Source organism: Amblyraja radiata, chromosome 1, assembly GCF_010909765.2.
Source record: "Amblyraja radiata isolate CabotCenter1 chromosome 1, sAmbRad1.1.pri, whole genome shotgun sequence".
Classification (NCBI taxonomy): Eukaryota; Metazoa; Chordata; class Chondrichthyes; order Rajiformes; family Rajidae; genus Amblyraja; species Amblyraja radiata.
Window position 1 is genome coordinate 27,141,484 of NC_045956.1, and position 23,828 is coordinate 27,165,311.

Consider the following 23,828-nt stretch of genomic DNA (forward strand, 5'->3'; position numbering starts at 1 on the left):
ACGGAACTTGGGAACACATTGCACATCTGACGCCTTGCTTCATCCCTGGAATCAACGTTGAGTCCAGGGAGCTCCATTTGTGTAGGAAGGAACTGCAGATGCTGGTGTAAACCAAAGATAGACACAAAATGCTGGAGTAACTCAGCGGGACAGGAGAAAAGGAATGGGTGACGTTTTGGGTCAAGACACTTCTTCATACACACACCAGTTTGAAGAAGGGTCTCGAACCGATACATCACCCATTCCTTCTCTCCGGAGATGCTGCCTGTCCCACTGAGTTACTCCAGCATTTTGTATCGAGCTCCATTAGTAGCTGACTCTGGATGGTGCAGCTTCAATCATTTCTGGTTGTTAGCACTAAACAGATTCTAGAGTATTAGTCCAGGTCTGAAATCCTGGCTAAAAGCAGCAAAATTAAAAGGTCATAAGGGATAGGAGTAGAAGCAGGCCATTCAGCCCATCGTCTACTCCGCCATATAATCATGTCTGATCTATCTCCCCCTCCTAACCCCATTCTCCTGCCTTCTCCCCATAACCCCCGGCACCTGCACAGAAAAGGGGATGATACATGCTGCCTAGAGCATCACACAAACCAACCTCCCTTTCATTGACTCCAGTAGACTGTATTAGGCTGTTCAATAGTTTCTCATTATGGGTCGTTTTGTAAATTAAAGCCATAACTTAAACCAAGTTACACATCCGTCACCATTTGGTTACATTCAACTGCATAAAATATTTCAAAATTGTTAAGCCTTTCATTGCAAATCAAAACAGCAAAAAATAAAATTGGGGTGGCACAGTGGCACAGCGGTAGAGTTGCTGCCTTGCAGCATTTATAGCAGCAGAGGTCCGGGTTCGATCCTGGCTACGGGTGCTTGTCTATATGGAATTTGTACGTTCTCCCCGTGACCTGCGTGGGTTTTCTCCGAGATCTTCGGTTTCCTCCCACATTCCGAAGACGAACAGGTTTGTATGTTAATTGGCTTGGTATAAATGTAAAATGTCTCCATGGTGTGTAGGGTAGTGTAGGTGTATGGGAATGGCTGGACATCGCAGACTCGATGGGCCGAAGTGCCTGTTTCTGCACTGTATCTTTAAAGCTAAAACTAAAACTGAATCAATTTGATTGATAGCCAGAGGTTTCATATGGTTCATTGTGGAGCCTAATGTTATATTTGCTGATTTGCTGGGGCAGAATTGACTCATGAACTTGCTCCTGTAGCTTTTTGCCCAGAAAGCCTGGAGCGTGGATGGCAAGCCCGTTAAGGGCCTGTCCCACTTAGGTGATTTTTTAGGCAACTACAGGTGACTAGGCTGTCGCCACATAATCGCCAGGGTGTTGCCTGTATGGTCGTAACTTCTTTCTGATCGTTGCTGCATTTCCAACATGTTGAAAAAATTTCGGAGACAGTCGGCGACGGTGGGTTTGACGCCAATGAGCGTAGCTTGACTTCACCTGACGTAGGTGCTGTCGTAAATGTCGCCAGGTTAACATAGTTGTCACGTGGTTAACGTGGGTTGTCGCCAGGTGACGTTGGTTGTTGCCGGTGCTGACTTCGGATTTTTTTTTATGTCAATGTAATGATACTATTACAAATTTTATGTCGAAGGGGGGTCCAGTCGTCAGTTTTTCGGCGACCTGCTACACTATGACAGTCGCCGGCAGTCGCCTAAAAATAGCTTAATTGAGACAGGCCCCTTAGTGTGAAAGGACTTAGCAATGCTGTGAACTTTTTAGCGGCTTGCTTGACTTATTTTACTTTATTTTAATATTTCTAATTATTTGGAAGTTTTTTTGTGGATCCTTAATTAGTAGGAAGTCCTTTTTAAAATAATACATTTCTCTTATAATTGTGTTTAAATGTCTCTATCCACGATATTTGAAGACAGTTCAGAAGGCTTTTGGCAAGTACAGGGCTTTCAAAGACCCATAGGGGTGCAAAGGCTTGGGTATCTCAGGATATGTCGCCTGATAGCTAGTCACAGATTTGCCCTTTATCACGGAAGTCCCCCTTTGCAACTGGAAACGTGTCTTGACAGGGTACAAAGGCCGACAGCTGATGATCTGTCCCTATATCATAAGTACCTCACCAATAATGTGCAATATGAAACTGCAACTTGATATTAATATACATAAATCAGATGCAGCAGACAATGGGAACTGCTGCTGTAAGTGCTGCAAGATATTAATATTTTATCCAATGACAACAGATCAAGCAATAATGTTCATTTAATTTGAAGATCTTAGAGTCATAGAGTGATACAGCGTGGAAACAGGCCCTTCGGCCCAATGCCCACACCGGCCAACATGTTCTAGCTACACTAGTCCCACCTGCCCACATTTGGTCCATATCCCTCCAAACCTGTCCTATCCATGTATCTGTCTAACTGTTTCTCAAAATTTGGGATAGTCCCTGCGTCAACTACCTCATCTGGCAGCTTGTTCCATACACCCACCACCCTTTGTGTGAAAAAGTTACCACCGATTCCTATTAAATCTTTTCCCCTTCACCTTTAACCTATGTCCTCTGGTCCTCGATTCACCTACTCTGGGCAAGAGACTCTGTGCATCTACCTGATCTATTCCTCTCATGATTTTATAAACCTCTATAAGATCACCCCTCAACCTCCTGCACTCCAAGGAATAGAGACCCAGCCAAGTCAACCTCTCCCTATAGCTTACATCCTCTAGTCCTGGCAACATCCTCGAAACCGTCTCTGTATCATTCAGCGGACAGAAGGTTTTTGCTCCCAATGGGTAACAAATACACCAAATTCACTGATGCACATTGATGAATAAGACAAATGAGTGAGGTGTTTTTTTGTTTTGTGGAACTTTACCGGGCTGGATGTTTTCTCTAATGATGGTCACATGATCGTCTCGGTCTGGTCTGGTGTGTTCATGCCAAAACCCGATCACATGGCCCAGTTCGTGAACGACAATCCCGAATTTGTCGCAGTTTTTGCCAATCGAAATAGCCTGAGGACCATTACCACGCCTGCCCACATAGGAGCAACACCTGTTGAACAAAACCACACCATTAGCTTTTAATCACAGCAAAGCTTCCTGTTCAGATAGCAGCCGTTAATAGGTTTACCTTGCAGGAGTGAGTTTTGGACAAAATTACAGACAAATCCATCACAATATGCACCTTACAACTTTTTAATTGAGTCAAATGCACTGGAAGGTTTACAGTGCAATGCATCAGAGTCGATGCAGTACAGCAGAACATCGATAGAGCCCACATCTCCATGCAATGGATAGCTATTATTGTATTAATCAGCTTATGCGAACAATGATTACAATCATAAGTCTGTCAGTATCACCAACATTACAGTATGTACCTGATGGACAACAGCTACTACACCAGCTGCTGTCCAATAATGTTTAGGGTTCTTGTGGATAAAAGCTGTGATGACGGAGCCCTGGAGCACAGATCCGATCCTCCACTTTATTGTCTCCCATTTTGAATTTATTTAGACTTCAGAGATACAGCAGGGAAACAGAGTCCGTACCGACCAGCGATCGCACTGTACACTAACACAATCCTACACACACTAGGGACAAGTTACAATTTTACTGAACCCAATTAACCTACAAACACATACGTCTTTGGAGTGTGGGAGGAAACCAGAGCACCCGGAGAAAACCCACGTGGTCACGGGGAGAACGTACAAACTCCGTGCAGACAGCACCCCATGGTCAGGATCGAACTCGGGTCTCTGGTGCAGTAAGGCAGCAACTGCCGCTGCACCACTGTGACTGCCCCAGGTTATAATGCTACAGAGAGGGACCAAGGAAGGGGTTAGATGAAGGTATAATTATGAGGGAGTCACCCACTAACTTGAAGGAGAGCAAGAAGTACATTTTGGGTTGAAAGCTCTATTCTATCAACTTGAGGTCATAATCTTGCAGTTGCTGTAGTGGGGCAGGGCAGTGCTTTGAAGGTGTTATTTGTAGAATGAGTCAGAAAACCTGTCGTTGCAGGTGGAAGAAAAATATCCTCTGACACCATTCAATGAAATGCAGGTGAATACCCCCAGTGGCCTGTCTAATCTTTATGGCTAAGAATAGAAGAATAGAAATAATTTTATTGCCACACAACCAAGGTCGGTGGTATTTGGGTTGCCAGCAGCGGTACAATAATAAAGAACACAACCACATTCTCTCACTCACTACTTTATTAATCGGTCATAGAGTTCAGAGTAACATTGACACGAACCTGGAAACAATCACTCAGGGATTTTGTAAGCGTCATTCCTATGTGTAATGGGTTTCAGTGCGTCAGGTTATATTGTACTGGGTAAAGGCTTAGTGTCAAATTCCTGTGTGCGCTATTTCAATAGGTTCAAGTTCAAGTTCAAGTGAGTTTATTGTCATGTGTCCCTGTATAGGACAATGAAATTCTTGCTTTGCTTAAGCACACAGAAAATAGTAGGCATTTACTACAAAACAGATAAATGTGTCCATATACCATGATATAAATATATACACACATGTATAAATAAACTGATAAAGTGCAAATAGCAGAAAGTGGTTATTAATAATCAGAGTTTTGTCCGAGCCAGGTTTAATAGCCTGATGGCTGTGGGGAAGTAGCTATTCCTGAACCTGGTTGTTGCAGTCTTCAGGCTCTTACCTGAAGGTAGCAGGGAGATGAGTGTGTGGCCAGGATGGTGTGGGTCTTTGATGATACTGCCAGCCTTTTTGAGGCAGCGACTGCGATAAATCCCCTCGATGGAAGGAAGGTCAGAGCCGATGATGGACTGGGCAGTGTTTACTACTTTTTGTAATCTTTTCCTCTCCAGGGCGCTCAAATTGCTGAACCAAGCTACGATGCAACCGGTCAGCATGCTCTCTACTGTGCACCTGTAGAAGTTAGAGAGAGTCTTCCTTGACAAACCGACTCTCCGTAATCTTCTCAGGAAGTAGAGGCGCTGATGAGCTTTTTTGATAATTGCGTTAGTGTTCTCGGACCAGGAAAGATCTTCAGAGATGTGCACGCCCAGGAATTTGAAGTTCTTGACCCTTTCAACCATCGACCCGTTGATATAAATGGGGCTGTGGGTCTTCCTCCTACTACTTCCAAAGTCCACAATCAGTTCCTTGGTTTTGCTGGTGTTGCGGGCCAGGTTATTGCGCTGGCACCATATGGACAGTTGCTCGATTTCCCTTTCTATATTCCGACTCATCCCCATCAGTGATACGCCCCACAATAGTGGTGTCATCAGCGAACTTGATGATGGAGTTCGCACTATGGTTGACTACGCAGTCATGGGTATAGAGTGAGTACAGCAGGGGGCTGAGCACGCAGCCTTGAGGTGCTCCCGTGCTGATTGTAATCGAGGCTGACACATTTCCACCAATACGAACAGACTGTGGTCTGTGGATGAGGAAGTCAAGGATCCAGTTGCAGAGGGATGCGCAGAGACCCAGTTCTGCGCGTTTGGTAACCAGTTTGGAGAGGATGATTGTGTTGAATGCCGAGCTGTAATCGATGAATAACAGCCTGACATATGAGTTTTTGTTGTCCAAGTGGTCCAGTGCGGAGTGGAGGGCCAGCGAGATCGCATCCACCGTTGATCTGTTGTGGCGGTGGTCATTATCACATCTATCTATATCTATCTATCTTCTTCTATACATCTAAAACTCTGATCTTGTTATCTTCTGGTTTGGCGGTCTTTCTATTTGCGCAAACACGGTTTGCGATAACGCTACGATTTTTCACCATTCACTCACTGTTCACCTGTGCAGCAAGTCCGACAATGTTTCATTCCGATTGGTTGAATGTCGTAAAAATTAGCGAGGTTTAAAAATCTTAAAACCGCGTGTGCGCAGATCGATCTCTTCTCCTGCCAGTCAGTGCCGCGCGGATTAATCTCTTTCCTTGTCACTCCCCGGGATGGTTCGCCCCTTCCTGCCCCATCGCGTCTTTACTGGAGTGAAGGTGGCCGGCGCAGGTTTCTAACCGGACTTCGGAGGGACCTGAAGCAGCCCAGCCCAGCCCCAAGCAACCTACCCCCATGCAGCCCAGCCCCAAGCAACCCAGCCCAAACCAGCCCAGCCCCAAACAGCCCTGCCCCAAGCAGCAGCCCAGCGTCGGAGACCCGAACCAGCCCGGAGTCGGAGATGTCGTCGATGTCGCCAAACGAAAAGCGGCGACTCTGATCCTGGCGAAGAAAAAACGACCAACGACTGCGGTGAGTCCCCATCGCACTGCCAATTCCAACCACTACCCCTCTGGTCACCCTCGCTGGCTCCTTCCCCCCTCCCTCGTGATGCCCCCCTTTTCCCCATGGTTCTTTCCCCGTCTTTTCTCCGAGCTCTCTCCTCCCCCCCACACACCCTCTCTCCCCCACAACTCCCACCCCACACACCCCCCACCCCCCCTGCACCCCCCACCCCCCACAAGCGTCCCCCCCCCGCCCACACACATCCCCGCCCACATACACACCTACCCCCCCCACACACACCCACCCCCCGCCCACACACGCCCTTGCCCTGCACGCCCCCACACACACCCCCATGCCTTCACAACCCTCCCTCCCCCCACACCACCCGCCCCCACAACCCTCCCTCCCCCCATACCCCCCCACACATCCCACCCACACACCCCAACCTCCACACATCCCCCCCGCCCACACCCCCCGCTCACACCCTCCACCACCCACATGCCTCCCGCTCACACACCCCGCCGCCCACACACCCCCTGCCCCCACAAACTTCCCCCGCCTCCACAACCCCTCCACCCGCACACCCCTCCCCCACACAAACACACAACCCCGCCCACACACACCCCCCCCACACTCAATCACACACTCCTCCCACACACACCTCCCCACATCCCTCCTTCCTCCCTACACTCCTCCCGTCCATATACACACTCCCCCCACCGCACCCCACTTCTCTCCCCTCCTTCCCTCCCACACATGAAGAGGGGGGGAGGGAGTGCTCAGGGATGAGGGGAAATGAGCCACGCCTGCGCAGTTACGCGCTATGGGTGAGTGGTGAAATATTGCATTAGGGGAATGGGTTACGTTGGGGGGCCAGGCCTCCTGTGTGACTGTGTAACGGGTCCCACTTAGTCTAGTCTATTTTTAAAAAAAAGTTTGGGAAAATAGGAGAAAAGATAATTTGATGTAATTGCATTAATCCAGGTTAAAAAAATAAGAATTTCAAACTTTTAGCAAGAGGAAATAATAAAGGTGAGAAAAAAATGTTAGGAAGCAAAATGTATATTTAATTTCAATTAAAAAGTTTGTCTCATTTGACATTAAAAATACATTGGATGCCTGGAACTGCAGATACTGGTTTACAAAGGAAGACATAAAGTGCTGAAGTAACTCAACGGGTCAGGCAGCATCACTGGAGAAAATGGATAGGAATGTTTAGGGTCGGAACCCTTCTTCAGACTGATTGTAGTAGGGGGAGGAAGGGGGATGAAAGTTGGCAGAGAGGAGAGGCAGGACAAAGTCTGGCAGGTAATAGGTTAATACAGGTGAGCGGAGGGAAGGTTGATTGTGGACAAAGGCCAGAAGGTGTGAGACGAAAGGACTGAAGAGTTGTTGATAGTGAAGCTTGAGGAAGGAATTTATGTAGAAGGGAAAGGGGAGGGGAGGGGAAACATTGGTGCATGTCCAGGTGGGGGAGGGGGAGGAAAGGGTGGGCGGGGGCATTAGGGTGGAAGAAGGAAGTGCATGGAGGGTTTTGTAGTTACCTTAAATAGGAGAATTCAGTGTTCATGCCATTGGATTATAAGGTAGCCAAGCAGAATGTTTGCATGTGGCCTCCCTCTGGCAATAGAGGAGGCCCACGACAGAAAAGTCAATAAGGAATTGGGAAGAGGAGTTAAAACGGTTCGCGACCGGGAGATCCGTCATCCTTGGCGGACCAAGCGCAAGTGCTTGGCGAAACAGACGCCAAGTCTACTCTTGTTCTCACCAACATGTAGAGGGCCTCATTGGGAGCACTGGATGCAGTAGATGAGGTTAGATGAGGAGCACGTGAGCCTCTGTCTGACCTGGAAAGACAGCTGGGATCCCTGGATGGAGGTGAGGGAGGAGGTATATGGACACGTGTTACATCTCTTGCAGTTGCAGGAAAAAGTACCTTGGCATGGGTTGGTCTTCCTCCCAAATATCCCCTCGCGATGCTAGCTGTGGAGAGGAGATGGTTGCCTGCTTCTTTGCGGAGTGGGGATCTCCAAAGAGGTTCTGGAGAAAGGACCAAACTACCTTCTGAGGTTTCATCCCAGGCAGCTGATGACTGCAGTCTCTGATCTAGAGGCTGTTCACAAGGACACGCTTGGAGATGGAGATAAAGTGTCGCTGAGAGGCCATTAACTCTGTGAAAGATGCTCTTTGATTTACCTGAGACCTGTTGGTCGAACAGCACAGCGAGATGTCCGTAAGGGAATGTTGCCGACTGCTCCGTTCCAGACTGCAGGAGAACATCCTAAGGGATGGACTGAACCTTGGTGCAGCCAATGTGAAGTGAAGGCTTTGTGGGGAGGACCACAGTCTCGGTTCCTTCTGCTTCTGGACATTGAGGTGCTGAGCACAGTAATGATGCCCCTCAACCAAGGGAAGGTACTCCCGAGCAGGGGTAACACGTGAGAGGTGCAATGGTTCTACTCACGCTTTGATGGGGAGAACACTGATGTGCCTTCCCGAGCCCCCATAGCCCCTGATGGTATTATAATCTCAGTCACCGAGGCCGTCGTCAGGAGATCCTCCTGGAAGGTGAACTCTCGGAAGGTGTCTGGACGTCTGATGGTATACCTGATCACGTTCTGCAAACCTGTGCAGACCAACTGGCTGAAGTTTTTGCGGACCTCTTCAACCTCTCATTACTGAGGTCTGAGGTTCCCACCTGCTTTAAAAAGGCATCACCAATACCAGTGCTCAGGAAGAGTAAGGTGAAGGACCTCAATTACTACTGATTGCTGGTAAGATATTAGAGTCCATTATAAAGGATGAGGTTTCTTCGTACTTAGAAGCTCATGATAAAATAGGCCGAAGTCAGCATGGCTTTGTGAAGGAGAGATGTTGACTGAAAAACCTGTTGGAATTCTTTGAGGAAGTAAATAGCAGGACAGACAAAGGAGAGTCAGTGGATGTTGTTTACCCAGACTTTCAGAAGGCCTTTGATAAGGTACCGCAACGTGAGGCTGTTAATGAAGTTGAGCACCCACGGTATCAAAGGGCGGATATGAGCATGGATAGCAGGATGGCTGGATGACAGAAGACAAAGAGTGGCAATAAAGGGGGCTTTATCTGGCTGGCTGCCAGTGACTAGCGGAGTTCTACAGGGGTCGGTGCTGGAGTCGCTGCTCTTCACGTTGTGTATCAATGATTTGGACGAGGGGATAGAAGACTTTGTGGCCAGGCTTGCAGATGATACGAAGGTAGGTGGAGAGGACAACGCAGCTGGAGAAAGCAAGGACTCTGCAGAAGGACTTGGACAGGTTGTGAGAATGGGCTGAGAAGTGGCAGAGGGAATACAGTGTATTTTGGCAGTAGGAATAAAGGCGTAGAATACTTTCTAAATGGGGAGAGAATTCAGAAATCGGAGGTGCAAAGGGACTCGGGAGTGCTGGTGCAGGATTCCCAAATAGTTAATTTGTAAGTTGAATCAGCAGCAATTAATGCTAGCATTTATTTCGAGAGGACTAGAATATAAAAATAGGGTTGTAATGTTGAGACTTTATAAGGCACTGGTCGGAATGCATTTGGAGTGTTGTGAGCAGTTATGTGCCCCATATGTGAGGAAGGATGTGTTAGCTTTGGAGAGGGTCCAGAGGAGGTTTACGAGAATGATCCCAAGAATGATTGGGTGAACATATGATGAGCGTTTAACAGAACTGGGCCTGTACTCGCTAGAGTTTAGAAGGTTAACGGGGAACCTCATTGAAATTCACCGAATAGTTAAACAGACCATGTAATTAATCTCAGTCACTACGAGTTAAAACATTGCAGAAGATTCTCCCTGGGTTCCCCCTCAACTGACCTATGATATGCAGAGTTTAAACAAAGACCTCTGCACGGAGGACTGCACAGTCACTTGCAACTCCTCGAACCTCATCTACTGTATCTGCTGTTCCAGGTGTGGACTCCTATTTATCGGTGAGACCAAGTGATCGTTTCGTTGAATACCTCTGCTCAGTCCGCCTAAACCTACCTGATCTCCCGGTTGCCAAACATTTTAACTCCCTCTTCCATTCCCACACTGACCTTTCTGTCCTGGGCCTCCTCCATTGTCAGAGTGAGGCCCAGCGCAAATTGGAGGAACAGCACCTCATATTTCGCTTGGGCAGCAGTATGAAAATTTGATTTCACCAACTTCAAGTAACCCTCGGATGCCTCCTTGTCACCTTCCCCTCAGTTAACAATAAACCCTTCTACATTTACTTCGCATCGTCTGCTTTGATCTGTTGTTTTCACACCTTACCCTTCCATGTCTCTAGACTCCTTCTCCCCTGACTCAGTCTGAAGAAGGGTCTCGATCCGAAACGTCACCCATTCCTTCTCTCCGGAGATGCTGTCTGTCCCGCTGAGTTACTCCAGCATTTTGTGTCTGTCTCCACAAGCTGGTGGATGAATAGCCACTGTAACGGCTATCGTACAGTGAGGAGCAGAAATTTGACAGTGATCACCCAGAATATTAGCAGGAAGACAGTGCCCCTGGGGATTCTACCAAGGTTAAGGCAAGTGATTTCAGAGACATCTGTGTAAATTTATTTTTCATGGCCCTTTCCAACAGCTATTCTACAGGGGGGGGCTGCTCAACCTTAGTTTAGTTTAGAGATACAGCACGGAAACAGGCCCTTCGGCCCAATGTGCGGCGACTGCGGGTGCTCGGAAGGCCCAGACCACGGATGAACATCTTGGAAGTTCGGAGGGGAGGCTGGCTGGACTATGCTGCCTTCCTCACCTTGGTGCCACTGTGTTATGTTGTGTCGTGGACTTTCTGTGTTTGTGCTTTTCTTTTTTTTAATTCAATTTTATTTTTAATATATTTTATTATTTATTATTTATTTATTTTTATGATACTGCCTGTAAGGAAAATTCATTTTGTTGTCTCTAATTGAGACAATGACAATAAATTTGAATACAATACGAATACAATACAATACAATACAATGAGTCCGCACCGACCAGCGATCCCCGCACACTAACACTATCCTACACCCACTAGGGACAATTTACAAACACACACACCAAGCCAATTAACCTACAAACCCTACAATGGACTTCAGTGCAGTCCTCGTGGTTCTGCTTGCGTCCTGTTTGTCTATTCACCGTGCCAGCTGTAGGGATGCCCACAACACCTGGGCTTGCAGACTGGGGTGACCCAACCTCAAACTGTCCTGTTCTTGCCACCTTCAGGCAAAGTGCTGCAGGCAAGAGATGGGAATTGGAGCCAATTTTGCAAGGACCACACCCTTCTTGAATGTGGGTCTGCCGGTACACAGGGCTGGTATACACCCGAGCCAGGGCTACGGCATAGATCCAATGCGAAACTCCACACCAGAATTCAAACCAATCCAGGAATGGAAACTGTGGTGAGGTACTCAGTGACCAGAGATGCAGGAATCATGTTTGAGTTCCTTTCCCTACTGGCTGGGACAAAATCCAGGTCCAGCCCATATCCAGTTTAGTTTAGTTTAGAGATATAGTGCGGAAACAGGCCCTTCGGCCCACCGAGTCCACACCGACCAGCGATCCCTGCACACTAACACTATCTGACACACACTAGGGACAATTTACATTGATACAAAGTCAATTTGCCTACACATCTTTGCAGTGTGGGAGGAAACTGAGGATCTCAGAGAAAACCCACTCAGGTCACGGGGAGAACATACAAACTGCATACAGATAGCAACCATAGTCGGGATCGGACCCGGGTCTCCGGTGCTGCAAGCGCTGTAAGGCAGCAACTCTACCGCTGCGCCACCGTGACAATGTGGGTATAGTGTAGTTAACATGCGTCAGGCACCATATAACGCTGAGCAGAATTATTGTGGGCAATGACCTGACACCTTCTAACACTGGCGTACAGATCAGGTGCGCAAATGTCTGCAATTGTTTAACACTGGGGTGAAGTTGGAGTGAGTACAGACCTGGCACTCCCATGATTAGCTGTCTGGCAAGTGTTGGCATGGATAATCCGTTTTCCAGGCATTTTAACTATTTTTTACTAACATTAGTCAGCTACTAACAGTAGCAAGAAATTCTGAATGGGCTGGCACTGCACAAAACTGTGGAGCACCAAGATTCAGGCCAACACTTTACATCAGCATTTGCTCGGCATATTCTTTGCCGCAGAAGGCTGTGGAGACCAAGTCAATGGATATTTTTAAGGCAGAGGTAGCTAGGTTCTTGATTCGTAAGGGTGTCAAGGGTTATGGGGAGGAGGCAGGAGAATGGGGTTAGGAGGGAGAGATAGATCAGCCATGATTGAATGGCGGAGTAGACATGGTGAACCGAATGGCCTAATTTTGCTCCTATCACTTATATCCAAAAGAAGAGACAGTTTCCGGCATTCACTGCCAAACAAGGAATGTCAAGCCTCCCGGCATTCGACGTGGCAGAAAATGAATTATAGTACCAGCTGAGTGTTTTCAGTATCCCTCTTCACTTCAAATGGGAGCATAACAACAACAAGCATCGGGCATCTCCCATTGTTGCTGCTGCACTACAACAATCTATCCATTCAGCAAATCTGCGGAGAGTAGCAGCAGTGAATCACTGTACTTTATTGCTTTCCAACAACATGGAATGCTGTTTGGAAGTTGAAATTCAGCTGACCAACGTCAGTAAAACATTGAGTTAAAATGGTTGGATAGGGGATTGGCCTAGACTTGCCTGATGCAGTTAATTGTAACTGTAATTAATTGTAATTGTAATTAATTTATTAGCCAAGTATGGAAGCATACAAGGAATTTGATTAAACAACACTAAACTGAGTTGTACTGCACATGAACAGGCCCTTCAGTCTATGCTGACTGTGATGTCTATCCACGTAAATCCCAAATGCCAGTGTTAAGCTTGTTTCCTCTATTCCTTTCCTATCTAAGTACCTGCCCATAAGTCTTTAATTGGCTTGATATCAATGTAAAAGTGTCCCTAGTGTGTGTAGGATAGTGTTAGTGGGCAGGGATCGCTGGTCGGCACGGACCCGGTGGGCCGAAGGGCCTATTTCCACACTGCATCTCTACACTAAACTAAACTCAATTCCCCACTACTTAGAATTACAAAGGCTGGTTATGTTTCCCCCACTAGAAGCTGTCCTGTTTTGGCCAACCTCAAGCAAATCAAAGAGAGCATTTTGCTCAAGATGGTCATGGAGTAATTCAGTGAGACACCATTGCTGGGGTGATCAGGTACAAATATTCGGCTTCCTCATCCCTGCGATGAGAAGCAAGTAAACAGCAGCTCATGTGTTGGAGGATATGCTCCAGCATTCACTTCCCAGTCTCATACATGAAGAGTGGCAAGCTGTTCAAGGTACAAAGAGCGGATGCACCTCAGCTTGGTTTGGGAACAGCTCCATCCAAGACCACAAGAAATTGCAGAGAATTGTGGACGCAGCCCAGACCATCACAAAAACCAACCTCCCTTCCATTGACTCCATTTATACTTCACGCTGCCTCGGCAAGGCCAGCAGCATAATGAAGGATGAGTCACACCTTGGCCACTCCCTCTTCTCCCTTCTCCCAGCAGGCAAAGGGTACAGAAGTGTGAAAACGCACACCTCCAGATTCAGGGAGAATTTCTTCCCAGCTGTTATCAGGCAACTGAACCATCCTACCACAACCAGAGAGCAGTGCTGAACTACCATCTACCTCATCGGGGACCCTCGGGCTATCTTTGATCGGACTTTGCTGGCTTTATCTTGCACTAAACATTATTCCCTTATTATGTATCTGTACACTGTGACTGGCTCGATTGTAATCATGTATTGTCTTTCTGCTGGCTGGTTAGCACGTAACAAAAGTATTTCATGCAACAAAAGTACCACTGTACACGTGACAATAAACTAAAGATAGACACAAAAAACTGGAGTAACTCAGCGGGACAGGCAGCATCTCTGGAGAGAAGGAATGGGGGACATTTTGGGTTGAGACCCTTCTTCGCACTTGACAATAATAAACTGAATGAACTGAGCTACTGTGCTTCATGAAACTTCCCTCAAGAGTATAGTTTTGTTGAGTTGAGTTTATTGTCACGTGTACCGAGGAACAATTAAAACAGTGTTGCGTGCTAACCAGTCAGCGGAAAGACATTAAATGATTTCAATCGAGCCAATCACACTTGACCGATACATGATGAAAGGAATAATGTGAAAAACATTATGTGCAAGATAAAGCAGTAAAGTCTGTTCAAAGATAGTCAGAGGGCTTCCAGGGGTAACTAGTAGATCAGCACTGCTCTCTAGTTGTGGAAGGATGATTCAGTTGCCTGCTAACAGCTGGGAAGAAACTGTCCCTGAATCTGGAGGTGTGCGTTTTCACACTTCTATACCTTTTGCCCGATGGGAGAGGGGAGAAGAGGGAGTGGCCATGGTGCGACTCATCCTTGATTATGCTGCTGGCCTTGCCGAGACAATGTGAGGTATAAAAAGTGGATCATGATATTTAGGTTCATCCTATCACTCACTTAGCAAAGTTAAATGGCATAGTGGTTCACTGGTGACTGATGCTTCCCAAGTAATAAACAAGATTTGTATGAACTCATCTTGTAATTCAACCTTGGCAGACACCAATTTAATTCCAAGGTTTCTGTGTTGAGATGACGAGACCTGGGTTTAAGTTTAAGTTTAAAGTCCGCGACTCCCAGCGATCTCCGTTCATTTACACTACCATACACGCACACAAGGGACATTTTACACTTATACCCAAGCCAATTAACTTACAAAGCATCTTTGGAGTGTGGGAGGAAACCGAAGATCTCAGAGAAAACCCAAGCAGGTCACGGGGAGAACGTAAAACTCCGTATAGACAAGCACCCGTTGTCGGGATCGAACCCGGGTTTCTGGCGGCAACTCTACCGCTGTGCCACTGGGGTGTCAGGCTGCATAGTAAACTCGGCCTCTCCATTTAGGGAAGGGTCATGTAATCCAGTGAGTGTAATGACGAAGGCCTTCTTCATGCATGTGTCTAACCCTCGATGCTGCGTAGCTGTTAAGACAGGGCTGCATGCACAAGAGTAGCTGCAACTTTAAGCCCACAGCTCCCTTAGTGCTGCTACATGTACAGTACATAAAGTGGTAAAGAAGGCATATGGTATACAATATTTGCCTTCATTGGTCGGCACATTGACTACAAGAGTCAGGAAGTCATGTGGCAACTTTGGTTAAGCCACAGTTGTGTGCAGTTTTGTGTGCAGTTATGGTTGCCCAATTACAACAAGGATATGGAGGCTTTGGAAAGGATTTACCAGAATGCTACCTGGATTGAAGGATATCAGTTATAAGGAGATATTAGACAGACTTGGATGTTTTTTTCTGGAGCATCAGAGGCTGAGGGGAGATCTGAAAGAAGTATATAAAATTATGAGAGCCAAAAAAAATGCTAAAGACTAGAGGTTTTGTGAAGATAGACACAAGAAGCAGGAATAACTCAGCGGGACAGGTAGCATCTCTGGATAGAATGAATGGGTGATGTTTCGGGTCGAGACCCTTTTTCAGTTTTGTGATACAGGCAAAGTTTAAGGGAGATGTGTGGTGCACAATAATGGCATTTAAAAGGCTTTTAAAGGCTCGTGGATGTGCAGGGAGTGGAGGGATGTGGATTACGTGTAGACAGACGAGATTAGAGTAACTTGACCTCATGTTCGACAGAGATTATGGTCTGAAAGGGCAGTTCCTGTGCTGTACTGTTCTAGGTTCTTAAACCTGGCCTGCATATGCAATGAGTGGCTGCAACAATCCATCCATTCAGCAAACCTGCAGGGAGCAGCAGCAGGGAAGCACGGTACATTGTTGCTTCCCATAAACATGGCATTGCTGCAATCCTAGGTACACAAAATTGCTGGGGAAACTCAGCGGGTGCAGCAGCATCTATGGAGCAAAGGAAATAGCTGCAATCCTGTTTGGAACAAAGATATTATAGCAGTTGAAATGCAGTAAATTACTATTGTCTCAAACTGGTGGCGTTGGAATGTGTACAAGCCTGAGGGGAAGCATGTGTTAATTTGAAAAGAGGTGTCAGTGCAATTGCTTTAAAATGGCATTGCTTCCCATGGATGCATGATTATAAAGGAGTGACCTTGATGCATTGAAGGAGAAAGCACTGAATCGATGGTACAAAGGGCATTAAGAAATACAGTCCTGAATGTGTTCACTGTACATATAATGAATGAAATAATTGTTTACAAACATGGCAAACAGAAGAGAATGCTTTCAGTCAATCACCCAACCACTTTGAGGACGGCATAGTGGTGTAACTGGTGGAGTTGCTGTCTCACAGTGCCTGAAACTTGGCCTCAGGTGCTTTCTGTGTGGAGTTTGCACGTTCTACCCATGACTGAGTGGGTTTTCTCCGGGTTCCAATAGACAATAGGTGCAGGAGTAGGCCATTCGGCCCTTCGGCCCTTCAAGCCAGCACCACCATTCATTGTGATTATGGCTGATCATCCACAATCAGTACCCCGTTCCTGCCTTTTCTCCATATCCCCTGACTCCGCTATCTTTAAGGGCTCTATCTAGCTCTCGCTTGAAAGCATACAGAGAATTGGTCGCCACTGCCACCTGAGGCAGAGAATTCAACAGATTCAACAGATTCACAACCTGTGTGAAAAAGTTTTTTCTCATCCCCGCTCTAAATTGCTGTCCCTTATTCGTAAACTGTGGCCCCTGGTTCTGGACTCCCCGCAACATTGGAACATGTTTCCTGCGTCTACCGTGTCCAAACCCTTAATAATCTTATATGTATCAAAAAGATCCCCTCTCATCCTAAATTCCAGAGTATACAAGCCTAGCCTCTCCATTCTCTCAGCATATGACAGTCCCGCCATCCCTTGCGAACCTAGGCTGCACTCACTCAATAGCAAGAATGTCCTTCCGCAAATTTGGAGACCAAAACTGCACACAATTCTCCCACATTTCAAAGACGTGCGGGTTTCAAGGTTAATTGGCTGTTCCTAAATTGCACCAGGGTGTAGGGATGAGGGATAACATGGAACCAGTGTGAACGGATGATCGGAACATCAGAGAGCAAGTGTGCGAATGAGCAAGCAAATGAATGTACAAAAATTGAGGCATGTTCAAGAAGCAGGAGAGACTGAGAGAAAACACTTGTGGTTTTCAAACTCCTTAACAGAAAAAAAAACACCAAGGAACCAGGAATTAATTCATCTGGTGACAAAAGAGCCATTACTTATTTTAGCATGCACATGGTACCAACTTCAAATTAATTTTCAAACACAATGGAAATGCTATTCCATGTATTCAGAGCCAGTCGCCAGACCTTCCACTCTAAGTCGCAGCATCGTACATATAGTTTAAAAATGGTACAAAGTAATATCTGACTAGCACAGTACACAAACAGTAAACTTTATTAAACATGCTTATACCTGCAAAATATCAGCTTGCAAATTGACACCATGACATCCTGTGAACTGTGCGGCCCAGTGTTTCCACTTTGAAGGAAATTACCCGAAATTCGGGAAACTCTGAGTGTCTTCGGGTAAATTTAGGGAAATTAAATAATTTGGGGAATTTCCGCATCCGGCACGTGAAGGGGCAATCCGGATGATTTGTGGAGAAAAAGCAAGCCTGCGCAGTTGGGGGAAGCCCGTCAGCTGCGTCACAATAGAAAATGGTGCCGGTGACGCGGTAGGGACGTAAAATGACGCCGTCACCCCGCGCGTACGCAGTGAGCCCGGTATCTGTGCGTGCGCAGTTGGGGCGGCAGTCGCACATGCACAGTTGGGGAAGGCTTAAATTTCAGGAAATACCATCAAATTGCAGGAAATTTGGGATTCTATTCAAAGAATTTTTTTCTTGAGGTGTGGAAGCACTAATGCAACTGGTGCCTGCAGTTTCCTTCCAAGTCAATTTGCAGCAGTCATTAATTCCATTTCATGTTAGCTTACAGATCATTAGTGACAAGCATAGATCAACAAATGGTGGAAAGCAAATAATGACAGAGCAGGTACACGCAGATTTGCAATCTGTCAAAAAAATAATTCATTTTCAGCTGCGCAGAAAGAAACAAATGGTAGAAAAGGGGATTAGGGCCGAGAAAATCCCAGGAAGTATGGCTAATTGATGCCTGCTAAACACTTTTGACAAAGAAGCCATTGTAGTCTATGTCATTCTGTTAAGCAGCTGAAATAATGGCGTGAGGTTAACATTACAGAGTGAATAATGAATCTACACCTTAAATGTGTTCGGTCCAATTTGTTAGCAAATTAAAATTGCTGAGGAGAAGAAAAGAACAGCTTCAGCTTACCCACACGGTCTGTACGTGAAGACAATGTAACTTTCTTCATCTGCCCGTTCTATGAAAGTAACACACGTGTATTTTTCCCAGTGCCGCATGGCTTGTTTGAACATTGCCCGCTGGCTACCTAGAGGAGTTAGAATACTAACTGAGAAATTGCATCGTACCAGTCAAGCACTAAAGAGCAGATGCTTACATTGGTTTCATTTGTTAAAGTTATCTGAACAGCACAGCAGCCCAAATTTCTGCTGCAAGAGAAGAGTTGAATTGACAGTTGACACCTCCTGTAAAATAAACTAAATTCTTATTGCGTTAACAAATTGTCGTTCACTTCCGTATTGCCTTTGTGTTTGAAAAACGAGGTGGTGGAGCAACTCGGCAGGGCAGGCGGCAAATATGGACAGGACAGGGCCGAGAACGGTTTGGGTCAGAACCCTTCCTCACTCTGCAACAGGAGTTCTGTGAGACCCGATCTCGCTGCTCCCCCTCTGTGATTCCTGCTGCTCTCCAATCCTCTGCAGGTGCTGCCTGGCCTGCTGAGTTCCTGCAGAAAGTCGTTACTTTGCTCAAGGTCACATCATCCACTAGCTATCGTGTCTGCCTATATTGGCTCTGTTAAAAACTTCTTATGACCAGAATCATTACCTGCCTTGAGAGGAATTTCGAGCTAACACATCCTTTGGCTGTAATATATCAGAATGTCCACATTTTATTGTATTCTGGAGCAAGCACAAGGGACATTCTCCTGTTCACTAGCAGGAGTAGGCTACGTGGCTCCTTCTACCTTCACCACCATTGTGCATACTTTGTCAGTGCCCTTTATGTGGTGACTATTTGCATACCTTGGGTATGCAAGCAAAGAATTTCACTGTGACTTGTCACTTGTGACAATAAGGTATTAAATAATTAATTAATTAATTCATTCAGTCGTTCATTCACAACACAGGCTAATTTTTTTATTTAACCCCTGTGCACCTTTCCTGTATTAAACCTATCTTCCTTAATTCCTCACAGAGTGAAAGAAGATGAGACAAAAAACATGCCAATTAAAACATGGGGTCAATGGGGCCTTGTGGGTCGGGGGGGGGCTCACGGGTCATGGGGCCTCACGGGTCGGTAGGGCGTCGTGGGACGGTGGACCCCCGTAGCTGCTAGAGACTGGGTCGACGATCGTGGAGGAGTTTGTTGAAACTTAATGGCAGCGCTAATGACAGAAATGAAATGATCCTGCTTTACCCTTGGATGCTCATTTCATTCAATGTGTGTGGGTTTGCCTCTGGAGACAGAGCACACCCTCCATCAAGGTGCCTTCATTTCCCATCCTGGATCACCTGTGACTTCAAAGGTAAATAGTAACTACTGGAGACATTTGCCATCAGTGTATCATTGTATTTAGTCTGTCCACACAAGGCAGCCATGTAATTTTCCCATCACTGTCCTCATCCCATGAGGTGGCCATCAACCAAAACATCATTTCTGAATGCCACAACTATTCTGCCCAAACAAATCTCCTGCAAGCCTGGAAGTCCCAATACTGCTAATGTCCTGCATTAACACAGAGCAGATGCCTCGGCAGGATGCCATGGAGAAGCCAGGCGGTGGAGCCCGTGCCTGAGCTGGCGGCTCACTGGAGCCTCGCGGGTCAGTGGGGCCTGGAGGGTTGGTGGGGCCTGGAGGGTTGGTGGGGCCTGGAGGGTTGGTGGGGCCTCGCAGGTCGGCGGGGGCCTTGCGGGTCGGTGGGGCCCCACAGCCGACAGAGGCTGGGTCAACGATCGTGGAGGAAGTCGGTGCAGCAGTCGATGAGGGCACTGGCAGTCGTGGACGGGCCACATGTGAGTCGGAGGACTCGTCGCCGGGAAGAAAGGAGGACCCGGCGTGCGTGGGACTGCAATGAGGGAGGTGGAAGGGGAGGGGAGGGGGAGGTGTGGGGAGTACAAAGGTGGACCTGCCGAGGTATACTTTGTAACTTTGTCAGTGCCCTTTATGTGGCGAATATTTACATACCTTGGGTATGGAATCAAAGAATTTAACTGTGACTTGTCACATGTGACAATAAAGCATTCATTCATTCATTCATTCATTCATTCATTCAATCAATCAGTACAGTGCAAAAACAGGCCGTTCTGCCCACCATGTCTGGGTCAAGCATAATGTCAGGTTAAACTAATCTCCTCTGCCTCCATGTTATCCATATCCCTCTATTTCTTGCAAATCCATGTGCCTATGTAAAACTCTTAATTGTCACTATCTGCCTCCACCCCTAGCAGCATGTTCCCGGCACCCACCACTCTCTGTGTAAAAAACTTGCCATAAACCGTACATCTCATTTAGATTTTGGCCCTCTCACCTGAAAGCGATGCCCTCTAATCCTTGACATTTCCACCCTGGGAAAAGTGTTCTGACCATCTATCGTATCTATGCCTCTCAATATTATGTAAACAGATTACAAAAGGACCCAATTTACATCTTACGTTCGTTCAGTGGGCATCTTTTGTTGTTTGAATTTGGTCAAAGAAGATATTAAAGTTGGCTTGTGGCCCATTGCTGATCGCCTGTGCTATGTCATCCAATTAAATAAGTCAGGAAGAAAGGTGACTATGTTACTCTTTCACCTTTCAATTTGAGCTTTACAGGAAGGGAAGAAATGCCTTCACCTCCCGAAAAAACTGCTCTCCTCCAAATCCATCTCAACTACAAATGATGGAATGGGGACTCTGGTATTTAAGAGCAGGCCAAGAAATCTGAATACTAAATAGAACATAGAATATAGAACATCAAGCACAGGAAGGACATTCTTGCTATTGAGGGAGTGCAGCGAAGGTTCACCAGGTTAATTCCCGCGATGGCGGGACTGTCATATGCTGAGAGAATGGAGCAGCTGGGCTTGTATACTCTGGAATTTATGATGAGAGGGGATCTTATTGAAACATATAAGATTATTAAGGGTTTGGACACTCTAGAGGCAGGAAACATGTTCCCGATGTTGGGAACCAGGGGGCCACGGTTGAAGAATAAGGGGTAGGCCATTTAGAACGGTGATGAGGAAACACTTTTTCACACAGAGAGTTGTGAGTCTGTGGAATTCTCTGCCCCAGAAGGCGGTGGAGGCTGTTTCTCTGGATGCTTTCAAGAGAGAGCTAGATAGGGCTCTTAAAGATAGCGGAGTCAAGGTATATGAGGAGAAGGTAGGAATGGGGGACTGATTGTGGATGATCAGCCATGATCACATTGAATGGTGGTGTTGGCTCGAGGAGCCGAATGGCCGACTCCTGCACCTATTGTCTATTGATCGGGCCCCTTGGCTCACAATGGTTGTCATAAGGCCATAAGTGGTAGGAGTAGAATTAGGCCATTCGGCCCATCAAGTTAGAGTAAACTTGACTGGCAGTCAATCCTGGCTGATGTATCTCTCCCTCCTAACCCCATTCTCCTGCCTTCTCCCCATAACCTCTGACACCCGTACCGATGAAGAATTTGAGCTTTACACAAACGTAAATTAGAACAAGAATGGTGCCGAACGTGATGCCAAGTTAAATTGATCTCATCCTCCTGAATTTGATACATATCCCTTTATTCCCTGATCTTCCATGTGTCTACCATAAGCCTCTTAAATTCCACTATCATATCAGATTAATTTATCAGAGTTGGCTGATTCTATGGCCTTGATCTTGAACATTTTCAAAACTTTTCAAACCTAGAATGAACTTTCATTATGTTATAGCTGGCCCTGAATTATCTAGGGCAGGCATCTCATAGAATCAATGAGAGATACAGCGTGGAAACAAGTCCTTTGGCCCACTGAGTCCGTGATGAACATCAACCACCCATTTACACTAAACCTATGTTTTGTATTCAGGGAAACAACACCCCTGGCTCCACTTCCAAAAACACGGCAGACAAAAGCATTTCAATGCAGTCTACCTGTCAAGGCTTGATCTGTGGGGTGGCAAAATGGTGCAGTGGGTAGTGCCACTGGCCTTGCACTGCCAGAGGTCTGGGTTCAATCCCGACCTCGGGTGCTGCTTGTGTTGAGATTGTATGTTCCCCGTGCCAATGGAGGTGGCCTAGGACAGAAAGGTCAGTGTGGGAATGGGAATGGGAATTAAAGTGTCTAATAACCAAGTTGCTCCCGGTTGCTAGACATTTTAACTTTCCTTCCCATTCTCACACTGACCTTTCTGCCCTAGGTCTCCTCCATTGTCAGAGTGAAGCCAAAGCACAAATTGGAGGAACAGCATGTCATATTTTGCTTGGGCAGCTTACACCCCAGTGGTATGAAGATAATTTCTCTAGCTTCAAGTAACCCCTGCATTCCCTCTCTCTGCATCCCTCCCCCACCCAAGTGGCACCAGCTTCTCGTTCTCACCCAACAAAGAGCTAACAATGGCCTGTTCCCTTTATCATCGTTACTTTTTTACAAATCTTCCATTCATTGTTCTATATCTCTCTACATCATCGTCTAGTCTGGCGCACAGACCTCTACTGGTCTGAAGTCAGGCACCAACTCTCAGACACCTCCTCGTACTTATCCTTGGTCCATGACCCCATAGACGAGCGCCAGGCCATTATCTCAAGCACCATCACTGGCTTCATCACTTCCGGTTCCCTGCCCTCCCAAGCCTCCAACCACATCGTTCACCAGCCCCGCACGGCCCAATTTTATCTTCTCCCCAAAATCCACAAACCTGACTGGCCTGGCAGACCCATTGTTTCTGCTTGTTCTTGTCCCACCGAACTTATTTCCACATACCTCGACTCCATCCTATCCCCCCTGGTAAAATCCCTCCCTACCTATGTTCAAGACACCTCAGACACTATTCGTCTCCTTCATGACTTCCGTTTTCCAGGCCCCCACTCCCTCATCTTCACTACGGATGCCCAGTCACTCTACACCTCCATCCCCCACCAGGAGGGTCTTAAAGCCCTCCATTTCTTCCTCAATCACAGAATCAACCAATCCCCGTCTACTAATACTCTCCTCTGCCTAGCAGAGCTGGTCCTTACCCTCAACAACTTTTCCTTTGACTCCTCTCATTTCCTCCAAATCCAAGGCATAGCTATGGGCCGCACATGGGCCCCAGCTGTGCCTGTCTCTTTGTAGGGTACGTCCAACAATCCTTGTTCAAGGCGTACCATGGCCCTATCCCCGAACTCTACCTTGAGTTCGCGAGTAAAAAAAGGTCGCCATGGAAAAAATCGATACTATTTTTACTTGTAGGTTTAGTCGTAGTAGGTCATAGTAGGTCGGCATGTTAGTCGTAGGTAATCGAGGATAGTCGAAGGTAGTCGAAGAGATCGAAGGAGATCGAAGGAGGTCGTCTTCACTCTCCACTATTCGGTATCCAATTTTCCCGAAGCTAGTCGAAGCTAGTCGTAGCT

The 23,828-nt window shown here is 46.7% G+C and overlaps 1 protein-coding gene across 3 annotated transcripts in view; it reads right to left on the minus strand.

Annotated features, from left to right (window-relative positions):
- Window positions 1-23,828, minus strand: part of tll1 (tolloid like 1) — a 372,266-nt gene that overhangs the window by 184,263 nt on the left and 164,175 nt on the right. For all 3 annotated transcript variants that reach the window (XM_033019027.1, XM_033019018.1, XM_033019035.1), the window contains 2 exons: window positions 18,459-18,576; window positions 2,842-3,020 (listed from right to left, as the gene is read on the minus strand). In XM_033019027.1, the coding sequence (XP_032874918.1) occupies window positions 2,842-3,020; window positions 18,459-18,576 (297 nt within the window). The remainder of the gene's footprint in view (window positions 1-2,841; window positions 3,021-18,458; window positions 18,577-23,828) is intronic.